We start from the raw sequence: 26,134 nt of genomic DNA, 5'->3' as shown, positions 1-26,134 counted from the left end.
CATACTCTTAGGTTTTTTCGGTAAAGTCACGTAGGTAAAAAATAAATAATAAAAGATCAATAATAAAAATAATTGAAGAAATATTATTTATCTTTTATTTATTTTTTACCTACGCGAATAATAAAAATAATGGAAGAAATATTATTTATCTTTTATTTATTTTTTACCTACGTGACTTTACCGAATAAACCTAAGAGTATGAATCTTTGCAGTCACGAAAGCTTCAAATCTAGAAGTTTGTATGTATGTTGAAGTTCTTTTGCACCGTACGTAGCCAACCATGCTAATCGGAGGTGTGAAACATTTACGGTGTATCTCGTCGTCATCATTGTCAGCCATGGTCAAATCTGCTGCTCTGGATGAAGGCCGTCCCAGTCTTCCACCATCCCTCACAGTCCTGCGAGATAATAATCCACCGACCACTTGCACACGAGCTGATCTTATCACTCCATCTCCTCGGTGGACGTATAATACGTGTCATTACTATTGACAGTCGGTGATCGTCCCTCCCAGCGACATGGCCTGCCCAAGCCCACTCAACTTTCTTAACAATTTGAACGATGCCATTAACCTGCGTATGCTATCCAGGCCATGTGTTCTTCAAAATAGTTTCAATTGGTAATGATTAACTTCACATGCACAATTCCCATGTGCATAAGATTCAGTGTGGGTTGGTAATAGTGGGGGAGCATAGAAGTACCATACAGCAATGGGTCTGCTGCACTGCCTGCTGCTGCCCACAACGTAGCCCTGCAGCCTAAAACAGCTGTTTTGCATGACAACCACCCATCCAAACACTATCCAAGATCAACTCTGCTTAGCTTCCAAGATCTGACGTGATTGGGCGCATTCAAAACTGATTTGGTCATGAAGGCACAAACCTGCATGCATCCTTAAATCGGCCTGACGGATTCGTTTCACGTGTCTCGTGTCTTGTTTACAATTCGCTTTTAGACGGTCAGAAGACTGACAATTGGCTTAAATGCCCTCGCTATGTCTGGGCGAGTCACGGAGGGCGATCCGGCAGCGCAAGGCCAATGGCAATGCTCGCGATAGAGTCTGCTCGATGCCGGCAGACGACGACAACAACAGAGATCGGACTATTAGCCAAGTAGGAAGATTTCGACTCGCGTTTATATTTAGCGGCAATTGCAGGATCAGCCGAAAACGTTTTTGGCGCGCAGCAAAATAATATATATTTTTGTCATAATGGGTGTTGACAGGCGCTTTAAATACTTGTCACTGTGTCGCTCGTGCGGCCTTTAATCTCTGCACCGTCGAGCCGGCCAGCGCTCGCATTCTCAGGGTTTGGTTTCCGCGTCGCCGTAACGCATCCCTGCCCCGCAAACAAGCTCCTGCATTGACCGGCCAAATGTGGAGAACGTGGAGAGCGTTGCGAGTGGGGTGTCCCGGCAACCCGGTCTTCTGCGAGACTGTTACTGTATGTAAACAACTGAAACGAGAAATGAACGGTGCTGCAGTTACGGTGGTGGTGGTGGTGGTGCAGGCATGAATACAAAAAAATACGTCTTCTTACTCTTTGGTTTTTTCGGTAAAGTCACGTAGGAATAAAATATATCACGACGTTTCGGGCGCAACACAAGCGTCCTTCATCAGGTGGGAAAGCGTGGTCTGCTGCTGGGACAGACTGTTTGAAAAGGTTTGAAATGGGTGCAGTCCAAGGGTCATAAAGAAGTGGCCGGGGCTAGTGATGTTAATGTGAGAAATTATCATGTAACTGTAAGATTGTAAAGCGTCCTCTCGACGAGGGCACGGAAGTGGCTATGTTAATGTGAGAGATTAGCATGTAACGCTCTCGGCTCTGAAGAAGGGCTGTTGCCCGAATCGTCGGCCTATTATAATTCTATTTTTGTTTCTGTTACAAGGCAAGTGTTAATGACACACGGGCCCCAAGGATGAAAGAACGATGATGGGATTTTTTAATGTTTCAGAAAGATTAATGTTTGAAAGGAGAGAGTTGAGATTGCTTAGGTTGATGTTGGTAATATCTGCAGGGATTACTGATACTTAGAGGTGACACTTAGACAGTGTGGGCTTTTGTTGAGAATTGACAATGAAGATGTAATTAGATGGGCTATGACGATTAGAGACCCATAGCCCCATACAGAGACCAATAGACTCACACAGACACCCGTAGACATACACAGGGAAGTTGAGAATCATACACTCACGCACAGACCCGTAGACTCACACAGAGACCCACACAGAGACCCATAGATGACATGAGCTTGGAAGATGTCAGCGGTGCAGGGCGGGAGGAGAGGCAGCCCGAGGATGAGATGGGAGTGAGATACGAGGGCAGTGGAGAGAGAGACGCAGGATAGAAGCCAGAGGTCGCAAACGGGTTTTGATTCCTTACCCGTACCCGTACACGGCCGCACCAGGGTCGCAAACGGGTACCCGTACCCGTACCCGGCCGGGTACGGGTAGCCGGGTATCGGGTAGGGTACGGGTATCGGGTACCCGGTTGCGACCTCTGGAGTGAGATACGAGGACGGTGGAGAGAGTGACGCAGAGTAGAAGCACTTGGAGGCAGAAAACCCGAGCAGCTGACCCCATGAGTTTAGTTTGTTGTCCTTCCCCCGCACATCCGATTAGCACGGTTGGCTGCGTATGGCGCGAAAGAAGTTCAACATGCATACATACAGTAATGGGGCTTTTGGCTTAAAAAAATACTGACATCTGTGTACCTCGAGGTATTCTATGTGGGTCTGCGTGTGTCTGTTTAAGTGTATGTGAGTATCTCTATGAGTCTGCATCTCTATATGTCTATGGACTATGTCAGTATCTGTGAGTTTATGGCAGAGGTGGGACAAAGTCATTGTTATGCAAGTCCAAGTCGAGTCGCAAGTCATCAAATTCATGACTCGAGTCTGACTCGAGTCCAAGTCACATGACTCGAGTCCACATCTCAGAGGTGGGACAAAGTCATTGTTATGCAAATCCAAGTCGAGTCGCAAGTCATCAAATTCATGACTCGAGTCTGACTCGAGTCCAAGTCACATGACTCGAGTCCACACCTCTGGTTTATGGCTCTGTAAGTGTACGCGTATCGAAGCAAGGGTCGTGGATATTACTCGAGAAGAGCCACATATTATAAGGCAGGTACTTGTGGCTGAGAATCATGAAGAAGAAGTAAAGACAAGTGTAAGCGACAAATGTGGCGAGTTCTTTTGAAACTCGTCGCCACTGCATGTGCAGTGCTGGGTTCGCGAATTGTCGGGGGAGATGTTTTTTTAATTAAGATAGTGAGCCGTGCTTGGCAAACGGAGGAGGGGGATGGGGTGCGGGTGGGGGAGTGGCTCTGCGGGTGTGGGGGTCTGGAGTTGGGAGGGGGGCGTTGTTCAGCAAGCCAGGCTTTTCAGCCCTGGGGTGGAGACATCTGATTTGGCCAGAGTTTGTGTTGATGGGGGATGGGAGGTGGGAGATGGGGTGGAAGAGGCAGTGTTTCTGTAGCCCGGAACCGCATTCCCCCACGTGTCCCCCCCCCCCAGCCATATTGGGGTGACCCCCCCCCATCCCCATCTCCTCCTCGTCGCATCCACTTTGCAAATACAAATTCAACCATCAAGGCACGATGTGCGTAATGGGGGGGGGACTGACGTTGTTTTTTTTTCTGAGTCAGTCTGTGGGTCACAGCACTAAAACTGAGTCATTTTCTTCGGGCTCAGTCTAACCAGCAGTGACAAATCACCGATGGTATTTATGATGAGTTATGTACGCACCTACAACCTTTCACCTAGGTCAACAAAAAGGCTGAGTGAAAAACTCCCATTTTAACCGTGCAGAGTTTTTTGGGTAATTCTTTTGTAGCTGTTCGTTGGGAATGGTTTGTTCAATCAATACAAATCCAGGAGACACCTCTGGCTTTCTCGGAACGGTCACACGGTGTCCCCAGATTCGGATCTTAGTTTTCGTAAAACAAATTTTAATCCTTGTTGCTGGGACGTGCTGCTGCCAGCTTGTGGAGGCCTGCGATCATAGACTGTGCCATTGTGGGTAACGATGTTCAAACACGCAATGGGACACCTGATTGCAAGGCATCACGTCTGCATCGGCAGGGTTAGTCCAGAAGAACGATGCGACAGGCCCATCAAGGAGGCTGTCTCTGGTGTGGTCCAATCAGTTTCAAAGACAATGCCCATAGTGTTATGATAAAAGCATGTTTGTTTGCATGTTTGAACACAAGCGATGTGTGGTGGTTAAAGCGGACTTGATGCCTCGGAATAGGTGTGTTCTTCTTTGGTGTTGGAACATCTTAACGCCTCCTGCGTTTCATCGCCGGCAAGGGTAAAAAGCCTCTTTTTATTTTTTCATCATTTTGACACCGGCAACAAGCACTGATATAATTTCGCACCCTGTGCAAAGAGTAGGAGGCCAGAAACGATTGTGTAAATCTCAGGCCTATCACGCGGAGTGTCAGCGACCTTGAAAAGTTGCACGGAAAATCTCACCCCCAGCGCTGTGTGGGTGCAAGGTAAACAACTTGCTGGGCGTTACCTAAACTGTGCTCTTTTGCTCAATTCCCAAGAACCATTGTGCTGTATTTTTTAACCATTCAGTTCCCAGACAATTGTATGTATGTTGAACTTCTTTTGCACCGTACGTAGCCATCCGTGATAATCTGGAGGTGCGGGGGCAAGGGCAACAGACTTAACGCAAAAAGCAGCTCTAAAGAATTGACTCGTTGAAATGAAGACCTCGGTAAGATGAGCTTTGTTTTCTTCATGAAAAAAAAATAGACACGTCTAATTGTCTTCTTGGTTCTTTCGGTAAAGTCACGTAGAAGGGAAGTAATAAAATAATAAAAATAAAACATAATAAAATAATTCTCACGACGTTTCGGCCACAACGCAAGCAGCCGTCCTCAGGTGAAGAATGAAACACCACCAAGCTTATTTTATTACTTCCCTTCTACGTGACTTTACCGAAAGAACCAAGAAGATGAATCCCTGCAGTCACGAAAGCTTTAAAACGTCTGATTGTGCTTTCTAACGACATTGCGTGACACGCAAGAGCCATGTTTTCCCAGCCGTCTGTGCCGTCGGATTCCTTGCCCCCTGTTGCAAGTCCTGGCGCGACAAAATCTTTCTTCTTCTCCTCCGAAAGGGTTTTTTAGAAAGGGTTTTATTCGCCATGAAAGTTCGCACAGACAAGGAATTTACTTTGGCCGGAAGGTGCATACATTCAACGTATAGGAATCTTAAATATTAATTAAGTGGTTTACAAGTCTAACTATATTAAAGGTACAAGTCTAACTAATACTAACGAGCTAAAGTATGTAAAAATTTAATAAAATTAAATCTCAAATATACAATGGCTATAATATACAATATAAAATTACAAAAATACAAATAGGGTAACATAGTGCAAATATGGCAGGGTGTCATTGTGCAGATATTGTGTTAAAGTCAGTTTGAGTGTTAAAGTCAGTTTGAGCCCCTGGCCTTGTTGAAGAGCCCAGCAGCGCTCCATAAAATAAATATTCCTGCCGTGTTTCTGTACAGCTTCTTGAGGTGTGGCCAGTATTTAGACACCCGTGTAAATCCAAATTGTGTTGTTTGGTATGTTTTATTCTTAGGGCTATCGGTCCTTCGAGACCAGGGGCGGGGAACCTTTTTTCTGTCAAGGGCCATTTGGATATTTATAACATCATTTGCGGGCCATACAAAATTATCAACTTAAAAATTGACCTGTTATATTTGGTCAAACATTTCATTAACTCACCCCTAATGCGATGGCTGCAACTGCTTCTCTTTGGTGAGGCGTGTGATGTTAGCTGGTATTGATGATGTTGCTACTCGCAACTGCTTTTCCAGGTTTGCTCCTAGATTTATTGAATTTCGAGTCCCGCCTGCGGTTGCCTTAGCAGGGCCACACCAAATGATTTCGCGGGCCTTATACGGCCCGCGGGCCGGACGTTCCCCACCCCTGTTCGAGACTCATATCAAACGGGTACATTTGCCTAAGCCTCGAAGCTAAAGACTGGTTCGGTCGGCCACAGCTTTGATGGTGCTTTTGAAGGTCTTTCCCACTTTCACCTTAACGAGTCTCACTCCCTCTCTCCGGGCAGCTGTGTTTATGTGCTACCTTCCCCCCTAACGTGGTACGCAAACACAGCTGCGATTGTCACTTCGCTGCTGGCGAAATAATATCTGCTCGGGCGATCGCAGCTTCGCAGTAGACTTTCTTCCAAGCCTTTCGAGCCTCACAAAGCCACCCGCTGCTGCCACCGCCTCCGCCGCCGCGTGTAATTGTGCCGGGCAGACTCGGCAACCTTGACCTAACCACGTAAAACGAAACGCGCACCTGTACCACGGCAGAGCAGCGCAAACCCCTGAAGCTGCCCCGGGCTGAATTGCTGTAGTTAGCTGACATGCGATAGCATCGACGGGTTTTTTTTTTTTGCCGACATACTTTAAGCATTCAATGAAGATTACGTGACGGCACGTTTTGGTTTTTTTCCCTCCCTTCCCTCCTTCATAATTGTAAAGCGAACCAAAGAAAATGTCCTAAATGCCCGGCTTAACGTGTCGTTGACTACCATTTTGTCGACCTCTTGCCGCCGGCACCTGGCGTTTCAGCCACGTTCGCTCTCAGCCTCCCCTCTCCGTAATCCCCCTTTGATGTCGCTTAATGCCACAACGTATGACATGTACGACAAGCGCGGTGGCGTTGAAATGAAGCCGCCGGTGTTATTGTAAAGGCACAGTGCGCCGTTGAATGGGACTCGTCTCTCCTCCCCCCCCCCCGGTTTTCTGCCGCGCGGCATCCCGAGGGGCGTGTTTGTGCAAAGTCCCCGTAAAGATCCTGACCCGGGAGTCACCCAGCCCTGCTGCACCACAACCCCCCCACCGCACTGTGCCGCCACCGTTGTCGCCACTCGGTCTGTGACACGGCAGCGAAGACGTCGTCTGCCCAGCGTGTGCTCGCTCTCTTGAGCCGGCCTCCCCGCTGTGGGGCAGCTTTAAATAAAATGCGGGCGCGCGCGCGCCCATCGCCCGCTCTCGGTTGTTGGAATTTTTTTGGCAACCTCCCTTGCGGCGGCTTCGCGCAGACCTCTTGCGGCAGGGCCTGGCATCATAAACGGTCCAATCGTATAATGTGTAGGTGTACACTGTTGAGCAATGATGATGAAAATGCCAGTTGTATACCCGACTGGTACCCGCTGTTCTTATTATCCGTGCCCCAAATTGATCCCAACACCTCTAATAATCTACAGGTCCATGCTTCCCATTATCCGGATAAGAGGAGTAACCATAGAGTCGCTGTAAATTCGTCCTTTCATCCACGGTAATCCGTGGTTTTGACGCCACTGGAATTATCCCCGAAGCAATCTCCCACGTGTGCATCACCCATCCTGATTCATCTTTGCTTCTAGTCTTAGGATAAATGCAGACAATAGGACCTGCCGACAGCATTCCCCAATCATCTTCACTGTGTACCTCGCATTACTTCACTGTAATAGACGCTGCCGCTTCCTGGTTGTGACTTCAAGAACACATTCACGCAACTGTACAGCCCCTTTTTTGTCAATCCGCTGCTGGATTAAGGTCTCCGCGTGACGTATGAGTTATCGGGGGTTTGTGTGTGACCCCACTCAGTCACCATCGCGGGTCGGTGAAGGGGTGACCTGCGACCGCATCAGGAACGACGTTAGCCGTGGCCACAAATCGAACGCCGATTGTCGCCGTCGTCGTCACGGCTCGGTCTCCACGGATGCCCCCACCAAAATCCTACGATAAAAAAATAAGTTGGGGCACCACGGTGGCGATATGTTAATTCCATAGCCTGATGTGCAGGAGGTCGTGGGTTCGATCCCGACCCTGACGCCTGCTGTATATTTAGGAGTGTGCGTGTTCTCTCTGTGGTCGTGTGGATCTTTTCTCCGGGTCCTCTGGTTTTTTTCCTCCACATTTAGAATTAACATACGTTTAGAGTATCTGGCTGCTGTACATTTCCACGTGATAAGAAACTCCGTTGAGCTTTCATTTGTGGCCAGGTCGCTTCTGAAAAAGAGCTGTACAGCTCAGTGGGCCTTACCTGATAAAATAGAAAATATTTTTTTTTATCTGCCGTTGCCCACCCTACCCGTGTCCTGATTACCCTTGGTCCTTGTGACCCCGTGACCCCCCCCCCCTCTCCTGCCGCGTGCAGCCGTTCCACCCGCTGCTCAAGCTGGAGTGCTCTCCGGAGGCGCGCACCTTCCTGTGCGCGATGTTCGCGCCGGCGTGCGCGCCGCCGGGCCGCGTGGTGCCCCCGTGCCGCTCGCTCTGCGGCCGCGTGCGGGACTCCTGCGCCGAGCTGCGCGAGGTCTTCGGCATCCCCTGGCCCGACGAGATGGACTGTGGCAGGTGAGGGCCGTCCGTCCGTCTGTCTCCGTCCGTCTCCCTGCCTCCTGCATGCCGCGCTACCGCATTCAACTATTTTTTTAAATCCTTTATATTAAGTTCACTTGCTTGTTTGCTTGCGCGCTTACGACCGTTCAAATCTTTCGGTCGTTTTTTAACCCACTTCCCGTGATCCAATCGAGCTGACATTTTGCACACAGACTCGTTGTGCGTGACAATTTATTTTCGTGAAATTTTTTTTAAAAAATCTTACACTTTTTAGGAAAAAATAAATTATATTTAATTACCAATTGCTTAATGGTGGCAGGCAATCATCTGACCCATACGTGGCAGCCATCTCAAGCCAGAGGACGAGAGGACTCTAGCCGCCACGCATATAAAGGATTTATAGTGAAAAACTTTGTTTTTACGGGTCAATTTTTTTACTATTAAAACGAAGGCCCCCGCCAAGCGAGTACCGCTTTTTTGCGATATCAACGGCGGTTGTCCTACAGGGTGACTGTCGTGTCATAGGAATGTGGAATTTCCACCACCGTGAATGGAGATGAATGCCACTTGATGATCGTTGGTGCAGAAACACTTTGACTAAATAAGCAAAACAAATATTTGTTGGTGCCCACGCTTGTGATGCGCGTGTTCGCGGGTGATGCGCGCTGATTGATAACTTTTCTTTAGGATCACCGTTGTGTTGCTATGCATGATCTCAGTCGCATTTGTAAAAACGAAAAGAAACTACCGCATCCTGCTCATATTCGTCTCTTTCCACTGAACAACTTTTTGACCCCCGACGTTCCTAAAATCATCACACCTGCCACAAGGAATGTGGAATTCTCATCACAGGGGGAGTGCTGCAAGATGTGCATCGTCCCACGCATTTTTTGCAGTTGGAAACGGCTGACTTAGCTGTCAGTGCCGGGCGAGGCCAGATTTATAACTGGGAATTTTAAACCCCCATCTTTCACTTCAAGTTATGCACACCCCCCCCCCCCTGCAACTCGTGAAAGAGGGGTTTGGAAATTTCAATTTGCTTTACGTGGTTTAGAATACCCGACTTGATTTACTGACGGCGAGTAAACACTGCATGCTGTGCAATGTTTACCCACATGGGGCGACAAACTGTTTATAATAGACCAGCGACATTCAGGAACTTGGAGTTTTTGTCATCGTCTTGCGTGTTTCGATCCCTCAACGTCACTTGAAATGGAGCGTTCGGGCACAGCACATTAAGCCTTCACGCGTCCCACTCCCAACAAGAATATCCGCTGCTACGTGGCTCGAAGGCATTGCCTAACACCGGCCGCTGATGAAGGGCCGTTTCAGCTTCGCCAGTGAACCCAACTTCTTGGGGTCAATTCCGCGTCGTTTGGAGTCAATTTATTTTACAGCGCCAGGAATGCGCGACTCGAACGCTCGTTTCAAGGCGAAGTCGCAGATGGCGCAGCGTCGCCGCCCTTGGCACCCCGTTCACGCACAGCAACGGCTGAGCCTCTGCTGACGGCCCACTTGGCTATTTTTATTGCATGGTCGTCTATGCGGGGAAGCTCGATTTGGCGGTTTAGAGCTCGTTTACTGCCCGCAATCCTCGTCGGTTTCCCATGGCGAGCAATGATCTTTTCATCGCTCGTTCTCCCAAAATGGGGGCACCGTTGTTTCGGGTTGGAGGTCGCGGTCTTTTTGCCGAGCTGATTCTCGGCGTATCTCAAACACCGCCCCCCCCCCCTTGTGTGTTTCTCGCGGGCCCGTGGCCTGCGTGGTGTTAGCGAGAGGAACTGCGGTCATCCATTAACGGATTCTTCTCCTAGATCAGTGCCACGGTCTGAGCCCTCCAGACTCTCTATTAAATATTTGCCAGGCGGCCACGGTTAATCATGCCCCGCGCGCTGTTGGCGCGGGACATGTTGACGACACCACCGAATTCTCTCTCCTGCGTGCGCGCGACCGCCCGTAGGTTGTTTATTTATTTACTTGCGCCGATCGATCGGACGCACGCGCGTGTGCTCGCGTTCCTTGCACGGGCTGAAACCGTCCCGTTATTTACGGCGCGTCGCTGAAGCGGCGGAGGCGGCGGCGGAGGACGGATATCTTAAGCGCTTGAGGTCACTGCGGCGACATTCCATTGGAACATTTGTGGAGGCTGCCCTGGTTTTAATAAACCAGGATGCTGCTGCTGTGGTGGAATGCTGGATGTGCCCAATCAGTTGGCTGCCAATTCTGAACTAAAATATTAAACTTTTTTTTATTTTACCAGGTAAAGCCCACTGAGCAGCTGTTTTTCAGAAGGGAACAGGCCACATGATAGCTCAACGGAAGTGGCTTATCGCGTGGACATTTATAGGAGCCAAATACCCGATACGCACGTTGATTCTAACAGTGGAGGGAAAAACCGGAGGACCCGGAGAAAAGTCCATGCGACCACGGGGAGAGAGAGAGAGAGAGACACGCAAACTCCAAACATACAACAGGCGTCAGGGTTGGGATCGATTGCGTCTTGAGGCGTGTCAGTCCAAACAATGGGGCAAGTTTCTTGAATCGTTCCCCCCTCCCCACTGCCTCCATCCACCCCGCAGTATAAATGGGCTGACCGCAGTTGGTCGATAGGCAGGTCTGCGTTTGGTTTGAGTGGTGCTTAACGCTGGCCAGCGCGGAATATTGGGACAAGATACCTTCTTCTTGGTTCTTTCGGTAAAGTCACGTAGAAGGGAAAAGATAAATAATAATTCTCACAGTGAGAATTGTATTTTATTATGTTTTATTATTTTATTATTTCCCTTCTACGTGACTTTACCGAAAGAACCAAGAAGATGAATCCCTGCAGTCACGAAAGCTTTAAATCGAAACAAGATACCTTCCGAGAGGGTTTTGTTGAGCCTCCCTCCTAGTGGAGGCCTCTCTGCCAGCAGTCGAGCGAGCAAGCAATTGCAGGGTCTGCACCTTCATCTTTTACCATTTAATAATGAATCATTATAATTTCAGTCCCTTGATGAAAGCCTCCGGAAATGCTGTGTCAGTCTGGCTGGTTGTGTGACCACACTTCATCACTTTAGTCTGTGTGGTTTGCTGGAGAGGCTGCCTAGGACCTGTTCAGATGTCGTTCACCACTGACGTTCATCGTGGCTGGGAATCGAACTCGAGTAGCTGGATTCAAAGTGCGGTGTGCCCACCACTGCGTCATCGCTTCGCACCTCACTGCTAACATTGGCTGGTACTTGACCCAGGAGAGCACTTGCTGCTCCACAACAGAAGCCTCCTACGTCGTTTTGGACGATGGGACATTTTCACAAACGAGTGTTTTTTGGCCAAACCACTTGCACGGGCTGGTGACACCCGGCACTGCCATCTCCTGGCCACGCATCAAGAGCCCCGCGCCTACAACACCTGGCAAGCCCTGGCGGTGGTCACCCATCCAAGTTACTCACTGGGCTCTCAAGCCTCCTTAGCCTCCTCGATCCGATGAGACTGTGTTGTTGGCGAGACGCCGCACGCTGTGCGTTTTTTTATTTTGCTGAAAGTGGCACTTGCGCGGCTGTCGGTCTCGGTGCCAGCCTGACCACTCTGCTTGGCTCAGAACCGTCGTTACTCTGCTGAATAAGCTGCGGGGGCCTGCGAGTGATCATCTCCCGGGCTTGCGCACGGAGCCCAGCTTGCGCCAGGTGCCGCGTTTGCCCCCGGCGTTCGGACCGTGCGTCTTTTTAAAACGCGTGCCCTCCAAGGAGTTCAGTCGTCTGGATTGTTTTTCTCTTTCTCTAAGATGGTGAAACTTTCCAGACGTGTGCATAGGTGTCAGGGCGGAGCAGGTCTGGGGAGGGAAAAGATAACACAGAACCCTTCAACGTCTGGTTGTCGTAACAAGTTGGTGTTGAGTGCAAAAAATATACCGGGTTGGCCTGAAAGGGATCCATCCATTATGTACGAAATCTAATTAGACGGTAGTTTGAGCAGGGTTGATAAACTACATGTACACATTGGGCGTAAGGTTTAAACGAAACAAAAAAGGTAAAAGTGCAGCCCCGCAATTTCTCGCTCACCCCACCACTGACGGACGGGCCTGCCTCTACTTAAGGGAGAGATCAAGAGAGCACTTGTGGAGGGTAATGGGCCTACTCTTCTTTGCCGGCCAGATGTTGGGAGTATTACGCACGGAATCAGAATTAGAATATTGTTTTTATACTGGAGGAATCCGATGAGCTACAAAGCTCTTTTTCACAGATGTTCAGTAGGGGCAGGTCACAACGTTACAATAACTTTACCTCACCGCATGCCAGCTGCCAATCGCCCAACTGGTACGTACAAAGAAGTGGGAGGAATTAAGAAACTCGTTTCAACTGCCGTGCCGGGAGATCTGATGGATTTGACGCAGCCATCTCCGGTATGCGGATTAGCGTGGTTGGCTTGCGTACGGCGCGAAAGAAGTGAAACATACATACATACATGCAGGCCCAAGTGTGCTTACCGTCATCACACCATGTGTCCAGGCGGAATTGTTCATGCGGAGTCAGGACCGTGAAATATCTCAGTTGGAGGGTTTGGGCTCGGAGTTAGCGATAACATTTTTGAACATCACCTCAATCGCATGCCGCAGCTGATGTGTTGTAACAGCCGATGCTCTTCCGTGTTGATTTCCTTTAGCCTCTTTGTCATCGCAGACACTCGGCAAATTAACAGATGCGAGACCGGTTCTCTTTTCGACAACAACAACATCAACAACGGCGACGATGACGGTTTCAGGCCGTCTCTCCTGGCCAGGAAGGAGTGAGCGAGCGAGCGAGCGGATTAGCCGTCGTTAAGAGGCGTAAGAATGCCAGGTGTTTTGTTTGCTGTTGCTTTGACACAGTTGACAAGCCACGCAAAAAAATCTTCCTCAACGCTACATTTTTTCCTTGCCTCTGTCCGCAAGCCCTTGTGGTTGACAAAGAGGTGGGGGGGGGGGGGCTCCGGCTTGCGTGAGTGCGCGAGTGTATGTACGCAAGTTGAACTTCTTTCGCACCGCACGGAGCCTACCGTGTTGATCGGAGGTGGTCCGTTTGGGGGGTTCTGAGCATAACCCCCCCCCGCCAACCCACCTTTTAATTCATACAATCCTCGTATAGTATTGAGATACTAGAAATGTAAACAAATATGTGAGATGTAGTGAGATGACAGTAGATATTTACAAACTAAACTTAGCAATAATTTTTTTAACTAAACTTGTTTTATTTTGTCAGGTAAGGCCCACTGAGCTATAGAGTTGTTTCAGAAGCGACCTGGCCACAAATGATAGCTCCAACGAAGTGGCTTATCACGTGGAAATGTATAGCAGCCAAATGCTCTAAACGCACGTTGATTCTAAATGTTGAGGGAAAAATCGGAGGATCCGGAGAAAAATCCACCCGACCACAAGGTGGACTTGCAAAATCCGAACATGCATGCGTCAGGGTCGGGATCGACCCCCGACCTCCTGTATACCAGGCGAGGGAGTTGATATCTCACCACCGCGGCACAGCAAAGAGTAGCCACGTAGAACAGAGGTTCGAGAAGTGTCGACAAAGATAAGAGAGATTTAGTTAAGATGAGAGAAGACATCTAGACAGGATATAGGGAAATGAGAGCAATGTAAGGCAGATAGAGTTGTAGTCAGATGAGCGAACAGGCATCGAAAATAGATTGAGATGCAGGGAGATGAGAAATCTGGACAAAAATAGACATAGTGAGCTGATGGTAGAGATGCAGATGAGATACAGTTGAAAGAGATTACGGTAATCGGCTTTTCATATCAATTCTCTTGGTACATTCATGTAAACTTGATGCGTTCTTCAAATGTGGCGCGACGTCTCACGTAGGACACGGCGACTTCATCGCTTCTGTGTTTGCAATGTGGTTGCGTGTTACTGAGCAATTAAAATTAATTGCCGCCTGTATCTACGATCATTAACGCGGTACAAGGCGGGGAGGCCCAACCCTGCCCTCCCACCACGCCTGGACAACCTCACCCCTTGGAGCCTGGCAGGGGATATCGGCAAGGAACAGTGCCTACTCGGCCCTTTGCATTTATTTATTGTTGCTAATAAGCACCAGTAACAAAGGTGTCCGTGCTCTTTATCTTTATAAATATAGCACGATGCAGCCTTCTCACTAATAAACACATCCATTCAGTCTCGCACGTTAAAAAAAAACACCCAGCCCTCTTGCATTGGCGGTCACATGACACCATCCAGCCAATGGGTGTGTCGTTGCTCACGCAACATCAACACGCTTCAAACGAGTTTGTGTGTTGCAAACAACTTTATTTCCTCAATATTCAGTTTAACACAGAGGCTTTCGTGACCAATATTATCCATACTTAAGGTGGGTTTTTTTGTTCGATCGCGTAAATATAGAGTAAATGTGTCGTCAAACGCGCCACCACCCAACACAGCCAATTGGTAAGGTTTGTCACGTAAACAGAACGTGCCAATTCGATACTGGTTCAGCACACCGGTGTGTTGGAGAGTAAACCCACAACATTTACAATTCGAGTTAAAAAAAACCTTCATTATGAATCGAGCACGACGTTTCGCCGGTAATTATTGCAGCCTATCTTAAAACATGGATGCTGCTGCTGCTGATGTGGACTTGCAGTCACTGGACTTGTCGCTGGTACCAACTCCTGGCGCAGCGGTCGACACGGTGACGCACGGTTCTAGATCTCCTCCGCCTCTCTGCGCCAAGCGGTATAAATGGGTACATTGTAGTGCGTCGATCGGCAAGTCGCGCGTGGTGGAGTCAAGTGTAGTGGGTCCTCGCACGTCTGCCAAGCGTGGTAGAGCAGGCCACAATACACTCTATAGCTATCACTAGTCGAGGCCCTGTCACCAGCAGGGGCATGTGGGCATGGCATTTTGCAAGGTTGCGCATTTACCATTCCACCACGTGTCTTAAACCGCAGCAGCGCGGACGTACACTTTTATTGTAAGCAACATTATCGTGTGAAAATTGCTCCATTAGGCTCGTGAGAAACACTGCCTCACATTTTGTGTTATTACCAGCTGAACGGTGAGTGTCACCGTGCTGCATGTGCAGTCGTATGTATGTTGAACTTCTTTCGCACCATACGTAGCCAACCGTGCTAATCGGAGGTGCCGGTGAAGGACAACAACCTAAACACAAAAAGCAGTTCTGAAGAAGTGAGTTTTCAATCTTGATTTAAAAGTGTATAGCTTCAGTGGCTTCCCAATATCGGAAGGTAGACCTTTCCAGAAGGCCGCAGAAGCGCATCTGAAAGCGCGCGACGTGGTGACCGCCTTTGTTCGATGGCAAGAAAAAATCCGCTGCTGTGATGATGGCGGGGGTTCGAGTGATGTTTCAAGCTTCTTGACGAGACCAGCAAGGGTATTGTGATTAATTTGTGGCAAGCACTTTGTGTGTAACGAGTGCGACAAATACCACCACCTTTCGTTTGACGGTTAACCAAAGGGCCGCTGCTGCTGCGAGGATGACCGGAGCTCGCGTGATGATGGTTTCTGCTCCTTGACGAGATCAGCGAGGTATTGCGGTTCAAACTTGATTTGTGGTTCATTTGTGGCAAGCACTTTGTGTTGCTGCCCGCTTCACACAGCCCTCACTCGCTCACACGTCCACAACTTACAATTGCCATTGAAGGATAAGAGGTAAGGGTGCACCCCTGCAAGTGTTTTGCTCATAATACTGCTGTGTGAAGGCTTCCACTCGTGGGAGCTCTATAGAGCTGGAAGGACCGATAGATGAACACACAAACATACAGACGGATAGACACACAGACGGATGGACACACGAATGGACGAACATACGGACGGACACATCGATGCCGGACGTACGGACGGACAGACACATGGACGGATAATCACATTGATAGATGGACTCTCATGGAAGGATGGACGAACGGATGGACACATGGATGGGACAGAGTGTCAAGCGGGCAGGTGCACGGATTGTCACGCAGACGGTCGCACGAACGGACGGCCGTGCGGACAGACAGCCGGCTGGGAGGGGGGGAGGCTAAGAGGAGGAGGAGGGGGGACGTGTGAAAGTGAAGTTTTTTGTCGTTCCACACGGCTGGGTTTCTAATTAAGGCCGCGAACGAGAGCGTGGTACCAGGGAGGCGCTAAACATCCGCTCTGACTAATGGTGTCCGTTGGCAGTGTTTGACTCGTGCCCCCACCACTCCCCCCCCCTCCCCAGAGACTCGCGTGTGCCTCATTTTTCTAATTAAAGTAGAGTTTAATTGATCACATTCACCTCCTGCGCATGCCTCTGTATAAATGCGATTTCACAGGATTTGCTCAGCGTGAAATTATTTCATTTTGAAACGGAAATGAAACTGTTTGAAGGCTTTATTATTGCTACTATAGGAGCGGGCACGCGAATCGTAAATCGCCCGTTTACCAGCGCACGGGGATACGTGGCTCGCGAGTGGATTGATGGAATGCTCTTACCGAGGCTTTACATTTTCACTTCAGATTTGCTTTTACAAAAGGAAGTTACGTGCTCAGGTGTTGACATTTTAACCGACACACCCAGAAATCGCTTTGCCCCCCCCTCCCCTCGTCACACACACATACGCACGCACGCACTCAAAAGATCGTGACTGCAGGAATCCGTACTCTTTGGTTCTTTCGGTAAAGTCACGTAGGTATAAAATAAAATAAATGGTGTTTTACTTTATTTTATACCTGTGACTTTATTGAAAGAACCAACGAGTATCTGTTTCCTTGTTATTGCTGTCTAAAATTTAGGAATTGCATTTATTCACCGCTCAAATTAGGCAGCCGAAACTCAGAGCCGTTTGCATCGCTCTCAGAAATCACAATCGGAATATTTATTTTTTCCGGAGAAATCCGATGAGGTGTAAAGCTCTTTTTCACAGATGTCCAGTCGGGGCGGGTAAGAAAGTTACAACAACAAGCAATACAAAAACACGATAGGAGTGCAAAGTATCAGAAAGGTAAACAGATCAGAATTTTTTTTTTACCAGGTAAGTCCCACTGAGCTATGCAGCTTTTTTTCAGAAGGGAACAGGCCACAAATGATAGCTCAATAAAGTGGCTTATCGCGTGGACATTTATAGGAGTTGATTCTAAACGTGGAGAGAAAAACCAGAGGACCCGGAGAAAAATCCATTTGACCACGGGGACAGAGAGAGAGAGATACACGCAAACTCCCAATATACATGCGTCATCAGGGTCGGGATCTAACCTACGACCTGCCTACCAGGCGAGCTAGTAAACATCTCACCACCGTGGCGCCCACAACTTAATTGCACGCCTGCCGTTGCCGTGGTCCAGGCTGGAGGAGTGCGACGAGCCCTACCCCATGTCGCCGCGGCCGATGGCGAGTGGCGCGACGCCGCAGACCATCCAGCACTCGGCCCAGCGCGACTACGGCTTCTGGTGTCCGCGCGAGCTCAAGGTCGGTACCAATGGCAGTGGATCCGGGAGGGGGGGTGCGTGTGGTGGCGGTGGGAGGGGATGGGGGGGGAGGTGTGCGAGGCTGTCCTGGTCACCAGGAGTGGGTCGTCGCCCTGTCTTTTGTGGGCTCCACGGTGGCAAGATGTTAACTCCGATTTGAAGCTTTCGTGACTGCAGGGATTCATCTTCTTGGTTCTTTCGGTAAAGTCCCATAGAAGGGAAATAATACAATAATAAAAATAAAACATTCAATAATTCTCACGACGTTTCGGCCACAACGCAAGCAGCCGTCCTCAGGTGAAGAACAGGTCTGTCGGAAGAACAGCCCATTCAGACGCTGTCTTTCCGACAGACCTGTTCTTCACCTGAGGACGGCTGCTTGCGTTGTGGACGAAACGTCGTGAGAATTATTTTATTATGTTTTATTATTTTATTATTTCCCTTCTACGTGACTTTACCGAAAGAACCAAGAAGATGTTAACTCCCTTGCCTGGAATGCAGGAGGCTGTGGGTTCGATCCCGACCCTGAGGCCTGTGTAAATGGAGTTTGCATGTTCTCCCCAAGGTTGCGTGGATTTTCCTCCGGGTACTCCGGCTTTTCCCCTCCACTTTTAGAATCGACGTGCGTTTTAGAGTATTTGGCTACTATTAATTTCCGCATGACAAGCCACTTGTTTGAGCTGTCATTTGGGGCCAGGTAGCTTCTAAAAAAAGAGCTGCATACCGGGTAAAATAAAACAAGTTAAAAAAAATGATATGCTAAATTTGGTTTGTAAATATCTACTGTCATCTCACTACATCACATATTTGTTTACATTTCTAGTATCTCAATACTATACGAGGATTGTATGAATTAGAAGGTGGGTTGGCGAGGGGGGGTTTTATGCTCAGAGCCCCCCAAACTGATCACCTCCGATCAACACGGTAGGCTACGTGCGGTGCGAAAGAAGTTCAACTTGCGTACATACACTCGCGCACTGGCGCAAGCCGGAGCCACCCCCCCCCCCTCTTGTCAACCACAAGGGCTTGCGGACGGAAGAAAGAAAAAAAAATGAAAAAAAAAATTTGCGAAATTTTTTACGTTTGGACCCAAACCTTCTTTAACGCTGCCACCTTGTGGGGAAAGAGGACGCGTGAGCTTTGCCACGGCAAATACAGCCCGGGTCGGCCTGTGTTCCCACACGTGTGTTCCCACACGCACGTCCACTGGAAATGTCAGACCCCGTGCCGGACATCAAGCAGCGTGCTCCGGAAAGACGTGTGCACTCCAAGCAGCGCAACCGTGCAAACATCCGTGGTAATACGGGCCAATTGTAAAGCCGTCCACTCATCTGCACGAGCCGATTTTCATCATTGGCTACTATTCCGCTTTGTTCGTTTCGACCTCGTAACTTCTTCGCAAAGGTCATTGGGAACAGAGAAACTAAACTATAGGATGCCAACCAATCTAGTGAGCTAGCAGGATTTGACAGATCCCGCACACCGCAATCCCGTGACCCTCGCCGCGTGAACCCGCAGGTCCCGTCGGGGCTCGGCTACTCGTTCATGGGCGTGCCGGACTGCTCGCCGCCGTGCCCCAACATGTACTTCAGCTCCGGCGAGCTGGAGCTCACGCGCTACCTGGTGGGCGTCATGTCCGTCGTGTGCCTCGTCGCCACCACCTTCACCTTCCTCACCTTCCTGCTCGACCGCAAGCGCTTCCGCTACCCGGAGCGGCCCATCATCTTCTACGCGACCTGCTACGTCGCCGTCTCGCTCTCCTTCCTCGTCGGCTTCCTCCTGGACGACTCCGCGGCCGCCTGCAACGCGCCGGGGCTGGCGCCCGGCGCCGCCGCCACTGTCACGCAGGGCTCGCGCAACAACAAGGCGTGCACCGCCGTCTTCATGCTGCTCTACTTCTCCGCGATGGCCGGCGCCCTCTGGTGGGTGGTGCTCACCATCACGTGGTTCCTGGCCGCGGGCCTCAAGTGGGGGCGCGAGGCCATCGAGAAGAGGGCGGCCGCGTTCCACGCGCTCGCCTGGGGCCCGCCGGCCGCGCTCACGGTGGCGCTGCTGGCGCTGAACAAGGTGGAGGGCGACAACCTGAGTGGCGTGTGCTTCGCGGGCCTCTACGACGTGACGACGCTGCGCTACTTCGTGCTGGCGCCGCTGGGCGCATGCGCCGCCGCGGGCCTCTCGCTGCTGCTCGCCGGCATCGTGTCGCTGAACCGCGTGCGCCTCGAGATGCGCCACGACGGGCGCAACCAGACGAAGCTCGTCAAGTTCATGGTGCGCATCGGCGTGTTCAGCGTGCTCTACCTCGTGCCGCAGCTGGCGCTCGTGGCGTGCCTCGTGTACGAGCAGGCGTCGCGCGCCGCCTGGGAGGCGACGTGGCTGCGCGATCGCTGCACCGAGTACCGCATTCCGTGCCCCTACCAGGTAGGTGCGGTGGGTAAGGGCGGGCGCGTTGACCGTCGGCGGCGTTGGCTCTCCTCTCCAGCGATTCGATGGACTTTCGCGGCCCTGAGCCGATTCGCGAATTTGTGTTTTATTTTCCCGTCTCGTTTGCGTGGTTCCGTTTGCGCCAGCGGCCTTGACGACGATCGACTCTCGCAGAAACGCGCGGTGACGTTTGGGCGCGTCTTGTGTCGACCGCGACGCAGGCGAACCAGCCGAAGCAGCGGCCGGCGCTCGTGCTCTTCCTGGTGAAGTACTTCACCACGCTCGTCGTCGGAATCCCGCCCGCCTTCTGGGTCGGCAGCCGCAAGACGTGTCTGGGATGGGCGGCCTTCCTGTCGGGACGACGGCACAAGCAGTGAGTGCCGTCCGCCTCACGATCTGGACAGTCGGCTCTGTTCACCCACACGCTCTTATCCACGCTCGCACAACAAATGTAACAACAGATTATATTCGTATTATCTACGGCAGTGGTTCTCGACCGGGGGTACGCCTACCCCTGGGTCCACGTGGCAATGTTCCAGGGGGTACGTGAGTTGATTTATAAATGTGTGAAATTATATCACGCGTGAGTCATTGGTGAATAATCATGTATGAATCCATATGGTCACTTTGATTGGAAACAATGCGGTTTCTAAAGATTAACCAACGAGCACGGCCAAATGATGGTCGCGCAGTTACTAGCGAGTTAGGATACCTCACAAGATGGACATTTGGTTAAAATATCGATGTTCATTATTCATACATTTGTTATCTTGGAAGCATGTTGGGTCAGGAAAGGGGGGGGGGGACTACAGTAGCCAATTAAGGTTGAGAGTAACGACTGATCTACAGGACCCCTTGTTACCGCTTTACCCTTTCCCGCGATAATGCAGTCGGTGTTAAGATGTTCAAACACCAAACAGACACCTATTGCAAAGGAATCAAGTGTGCATTAACCACGCAAGCTTGTGCTAAAATATGCAATCCCCTCCGCCCTCCCACCCCGCAAGGGCGGTGGTTAACGAGAGCCGCCGGGTGCTGGAGGAGTCTCACGACGTCTGCTCCCAGACGCTGCTGGCGTCCGCGCCACGCAAGTCCCGCGGCACCTCGACGCAGGGCACGTCCACGCACGCCTCCTCCTCCAACGCGCTAGAGGAGGCTGCTACGGTACAGCCGCCGCCACCGGGGCTGTGCGGCAGCAGCAGCAAGCCCAGCAGCCAGCACAGCCGCGTGAGCGGCACGCAGCACGGCAAGCCGCCCGACGCCAGGTTCGCTCCCCCGGCCCTTCCGCCCGCCCCCCCCCCCCCCCCCCCGACGTTCGCGGCGTTGCGAGCGCCAACGTTCGCCGTTTTATTTTCGTAGTGAAGTCGGTCAAGGAGGCGCGGTGGCCCGGTCGATGGTTTGCCTGCCGCTTGCACCACCAGCGGGCAGGTTTTGAATAACCGCTGCGAGTGATAATAACACCTGGGTTGTAGCGCGCGGCTATTGCGAGGGCGCAGCGTTTCGCACGGTGTTTTCGCGCCTCCGATTCGCGTGGTTGGCTACGTATGGTGCGAAAAGACGTTCTGCGTACATACAGTTATGTTGTGCAGAAGTGTCACAGTAGGGGGCGATGTGCTCTCCTTAGTGAGTCATTTGTGGGCAATGTTTCAAATTTGGAACGTGACACTGCCTTATGCTTTCTCTGATAGCGTCACGAGATCTTTAACTTCCATTGTGAAGCGGACCAGGTTAATGCACCCTCAGTATTAACCAGGGAGGCCGCTGGGCACCAACCGCGAACCTCTGCAACAAGCGGCAAACGCGCGACCGCCCGGCCAAATCACCGCTGCAAAGCAATTTGTTCGAGCAAGCAAAACCCTGGTAACCGGTTTCGACCCTACAGGTGCTCATTGGCGGAGCCAGTCAGGCACGTTAAACAAAAAACCGCTGCGCTTGCCGAATGTTGTTGGCGAGAGCGCGACCCTTCTTGGGTGTGACGCTCCTTGGGTGTGACGCGTGCTGCGTTTCTCTTGCCCGCTGCAGCAGGCACACGCCCAACAGCAGGCGTAGCGCGACGGTCCTCCCGTCCCCCGCGCGGCACAACAGCTGCAAGAGCAACAGCAACAGCCGGGAGCTGCCGGGACAGCCGAGGCACATCACTCTGGGCGCCAACTCGCCGCACCACCACCACCACCAGGACAGCACGAGCGCGTGACCTCCGCTCTCTCCGCTCTGCCCCGTGAGGACTGTGCCACGTCGTCATCGTCGTCGCCACCGCCGCCGTCTTTTCGCCACGTGTGAAAAAACGTAAACAGAATGTGGACAAAGGTCCCGCGCGGAGATGGTTGCACTAACAGTCGCGCATCCTGGCGAGCGGGCGTTTGGGACGGCGTTTTGTAAACCGCGCAGGCTAAATGGTTTGCCCGTGGTCGAAACGGCCGGAGCGCGCCCCAATCTTGGACGCGAAGCGAGGTCGAGGCTGGATAGCGCTTGGATGGAATGGGCGGTGACCGCCACGCGTGAAACAGGTGTAGGCTGCCGCGGGCCTAACTTGTCAGCAGAGGAGAGTGCGACAAATGCCATCGTTTACCTGCACTATGCTCCCAATGTGAAGGTGCGTTGCCAACCACTCCACAATGACCAGCGTGGCGAATTGTGGTCGGTTAACCCGCACGATACTGCACGGGGGGGGGAGGCCCTCATCCAGAAGTCATTTGGCAAAAGCACTAAAGGGTTGAAATAGTGCTAAGCAGTACGTATGGACGATGCATCTGATATAGATATACTGCCCGTACCAATTATGTACGAGTGGAAACGCCACCATCTGCGTCATCGAGGTATAACTGACAATAATTCCATTTTTCATGGTGAGAAATGTTTTGATTAAGAAAAACTGAAAAATATGAATGTATTTATGCTGGGGAGTTTTTTTTTACACTACATGCAAAGTTGATGCATTTGTTTTATTACCATGGTACGTTTCATGCTTTTATGAGATAGAGTTATACGTAAAATGGTTGGCCATTTTTGAAAGAAATATTTTTAAATTAACAAACTTAACGTACAGTGTACACACCCTGGGCCTAGTGCGTGTTTAATGGAATGTAATATTTTGCCTACTGGGGAAGTCGCCCCTTGAATTAGAGCCGTAGGGGTCAATGTTAAACAAACTACTCGTTGCTGCTGCTGCTGCGTTGCATGAGCACAATCAACAGCGACAAAAAATCTCAACGCGTTCCGTGTCAATAGCACCCGTGGCCTTAAAGGAAAAATATATAGCAGGTGACGTTTCAGGGAGTGGCCCTTTTTCAAATGTATGTGTGATGAAGAAGGACCATTGTCTGAAACGTTGCCCATTATTTGTATTTCCTTTTAAGGCTGCATTGTTATTGAGAAATGTGAGTTCCTTTACGTAAGTCAATGGGGCTTTGCTATACAAATAAACTTCTGAACTTCTCAATATTTGTATGCTGGGGCAGGGGGGGGGATGCTGTCATGGTGATGTAATGGCACAATAGGCTTGCCGTCCAGAGGGTGGCCTGCCTTCTTCTCTGTCCGCCCAGCAAGTTTAAACGGAGAGCCGGTCGATCGGCCGGTGACGGGGGGGGGGGGGTAAAGTGTGGGAAGAGTGGACCAACACGTTCCTTCGGAGCAGAGGTCGCAACCGGGTACCCGATACCCGTACCCTACCCGATACCCGGCTACCCGTACCCGGCCGGGTACGGGTACCCGTTTGCGACCCTGGTGCAGCCGGGTACGGGTACGGGTAGACCATGAGTCACTGGTGAGTAACTGTTTGTCACTCATTTCCCAACGTCTTGTCTCTTCTCACAATTCAAGTTCCTCGAATCAACCCACCCGCGCCTGCAACATGGCTTCATCCCAGAGGTCGCAATCAGGTACCCGATACCCGTACCCGGCCGAGTACGGGTAGGGTACGGGTACGGACGGGTATGGGTACCTGTTTGCGACCCTGGTACGGCCGGGTACGGGTAAGGAATGAAAACCCGTTTGCGACCTCTGCTTCGGAGTGGGCAGGTAGGAACGTGGTTGGACAGCGCATTCGTGCACGACAGAAAGCTCGCGGTCACGTGACGCACTTCAACCAATCCGGGAGCGTACATGTTTGGGAGGGGCTATGCACGACAGATAAATAATCCCTGGTGGGCAGTGTGGAACTGGAGGGAGCTTTTAGAGCTTTTTAGAGCTCCCTCTTCTCATCGAGGTCTTTCTCTGCCAGCAGGAGAAGATACAAACTCTGTAAAGCACCCGGGTCAGGAATGTATCGTAGACCCCTCAACTGGATTCTCAAGTGCAGCTAGTTGGTGGGACTCACAGTTGGCAATGTATACCGGTCAGCTGACGTTAAATGTTTATTGATTTAAAAGCATTCATATGTAAATTGAACAGATTGTGTGAGGATACTTTGGACTACAATACAACACTTACGTTTGTTGTCATCCAGAAAGTTTGGAGAGAACGTGTTCCCTTTTATTTTGTACATGTTATAAGGTGGTCTTCAAATGACTTGCCTATTTACAAAATACCTTCTATTAACTTTGCTAAATAATTGTCTGGATGCTATTTGTATAATGACTTTATTTTCTTAGGTTTTTTCGGTAAAGTCACGTAGGTAAAAAATTAAAATTAATAAAAGTAAAATAAAATAAATAATGCTGTGACGGTTCCACCTGAAGACGGAAGCTTGTGTTGCCTCCGAAACGTCGTGATTTTTTATTTTATTTTTATTTTACTTTTATTAATTTAAATTTTTTACCTACGTGACTTTACCGAAAAAACCTAAGAATATGAATCCCTGCAGTCACGAAAGCTTCAAATCTAGAATGACTTTATTGCTTCGCAATATTTTTGAAACTAATTTGCTAAGTCAAACAACAATTTGACCATAATTTTCTAAAACACTTAATTTTACTGAAACTTCAGATAGGATAACAAGTGGAATATAAGTAAATGTGTTTGATGAGGTTGAGTTGTGGCGCAGTGCATTGCACCCTTGTGTTGTCATTTCGGTGAGCTAAGTTTGATTCCTGGCCTGGATAAACATCGGTGGCGAGGTGATATCAGAACTAGTTCTGGCTACTCCCAATTCAGCAGCCCTCTCTGACCCACGTGGTCCAACAAATCCCCCCAAGATCAACCCAATTAATTGACAAATGGACTGTAAATTATGAGAATGTTTGACATCTGAATAAAAGTTGTTGGGTTTTTTTTTACAGCTATAACATCACATTTCCGTTTTTGTTTTCATAACCGTCTCGAATTTCTGTTACTACTGAGCTCACGCACACACGTGAATGTATACATGTTATGGTAACAAACATTCGTTAAAAAATTAAGACATTCATTGATTTGCTTTTGTCTGATATTGGCACTAAATGTTGTACTATGTATAAATGGGTAAGATGTGTGTATATATATACGTTCGTGCTTATCGTGGATGAAAACTATGAGAATGTCGGTGAACGGTCGGGAGGGATGTGTACCCACGTGGTATATACGATTCGTGATTTTTGACCAAAAAAACGGCTGTTGCCTTTTTTTATATAATAATTGGGAACTCTTAATTTGTAAAATTGTATATGTTAAGCAAACTAAAACGAGATGTTTACTATGTGACTTTTGTACACGGGGATCCTTGTTGCAAAGGTTTCGTCATCTGTTGAGACACTGTAGTAAATGAATGTGTATGTATGTATGGCCGTTTGTACTAGATTTAAAACATAAAAGTTGTAATACCTGAATTTACGGCAGTTGTGTGAGTTCTTTGAATACGAAAAACCTGCGACATCCACGTCTTTGTTATTGCATTTCAAGGGGGGAGCCGATTTCTCACCGGTGGCAAGACCCGGAGCGCCGATCCCTGGGATTTTGAATCCAGCTTTCGCCCACCCGTCATTTAAATGTGCAGTGCGAGTTGATGTCCTCACCGCAGTCAACAGCGAG

The 26,134-nt window shown here is 49.9% G+C and overlaps 1 protein-coding gene across 3 annotated transcripts in view; it reads left to right on the top strand.

The window, feature by feature from the left end:
* FZD3 (frizzled class receptor 3) overlaps positions 1-25,932 on the top strand; it is a 43,597-nt gene extending 17,665 nt beyond the window's left edge. For 2 of the 3 annotated variants that reach the window (XM_078862740.1, XM_078862741.1), the window contains exons 3-8: positions 8,179-8,375; positions 17,648-17,771; positions 19,289-20,188; positions 20,413-20,564; positions 21,199-21,456; positions 22,214-25,932. In XM_078862740.1, coding sequence (XP_078718866.1) covers positions 8,179-8,375; positions 17,648-17,771; positions 19,289-20,188; positions 20,413-20,564; positions 21,199-21,456; positions 22,214-22,385 — 1,803 coding nt within the window. In that variant the 3' untranslated portion in view covers positions 22,386-25,932. The remainder of the gene's footprint in view (positions 1-8,178; positions 8,376-17,647; positions 17,772-19,288; positions 20,189-20,412; positions 20,565-21,198; positions 21,457-22,213) is intronic. The other variant, XM_078862742.1, reaches the window with a different exon arrangement.
* Positions 25,933-26,134: the final 202 nt, after the last annotated feature.

Source organism: Lampetra fluviatilis, chromosome 14 (genome assembly GCF_964198595.1).
Source record: "Lampetra fluviatilis chromosome 14, kcLamFluv1.1, whole genome shotgun sequence".
Taxonomy (NCBI): domain Eukaryota; kingdom Metazoa; phylum Chordata; class Hyperoartia; order Petromyzontiformes; family Petromyzontidae; genus Lampetra; species Lampetra fluviatilis.
The sequence above is the reverse complement of the archived record's forward strand: the minus strand, read 5'-3'. Positions and strand labels throughout refer to the sequence as shown.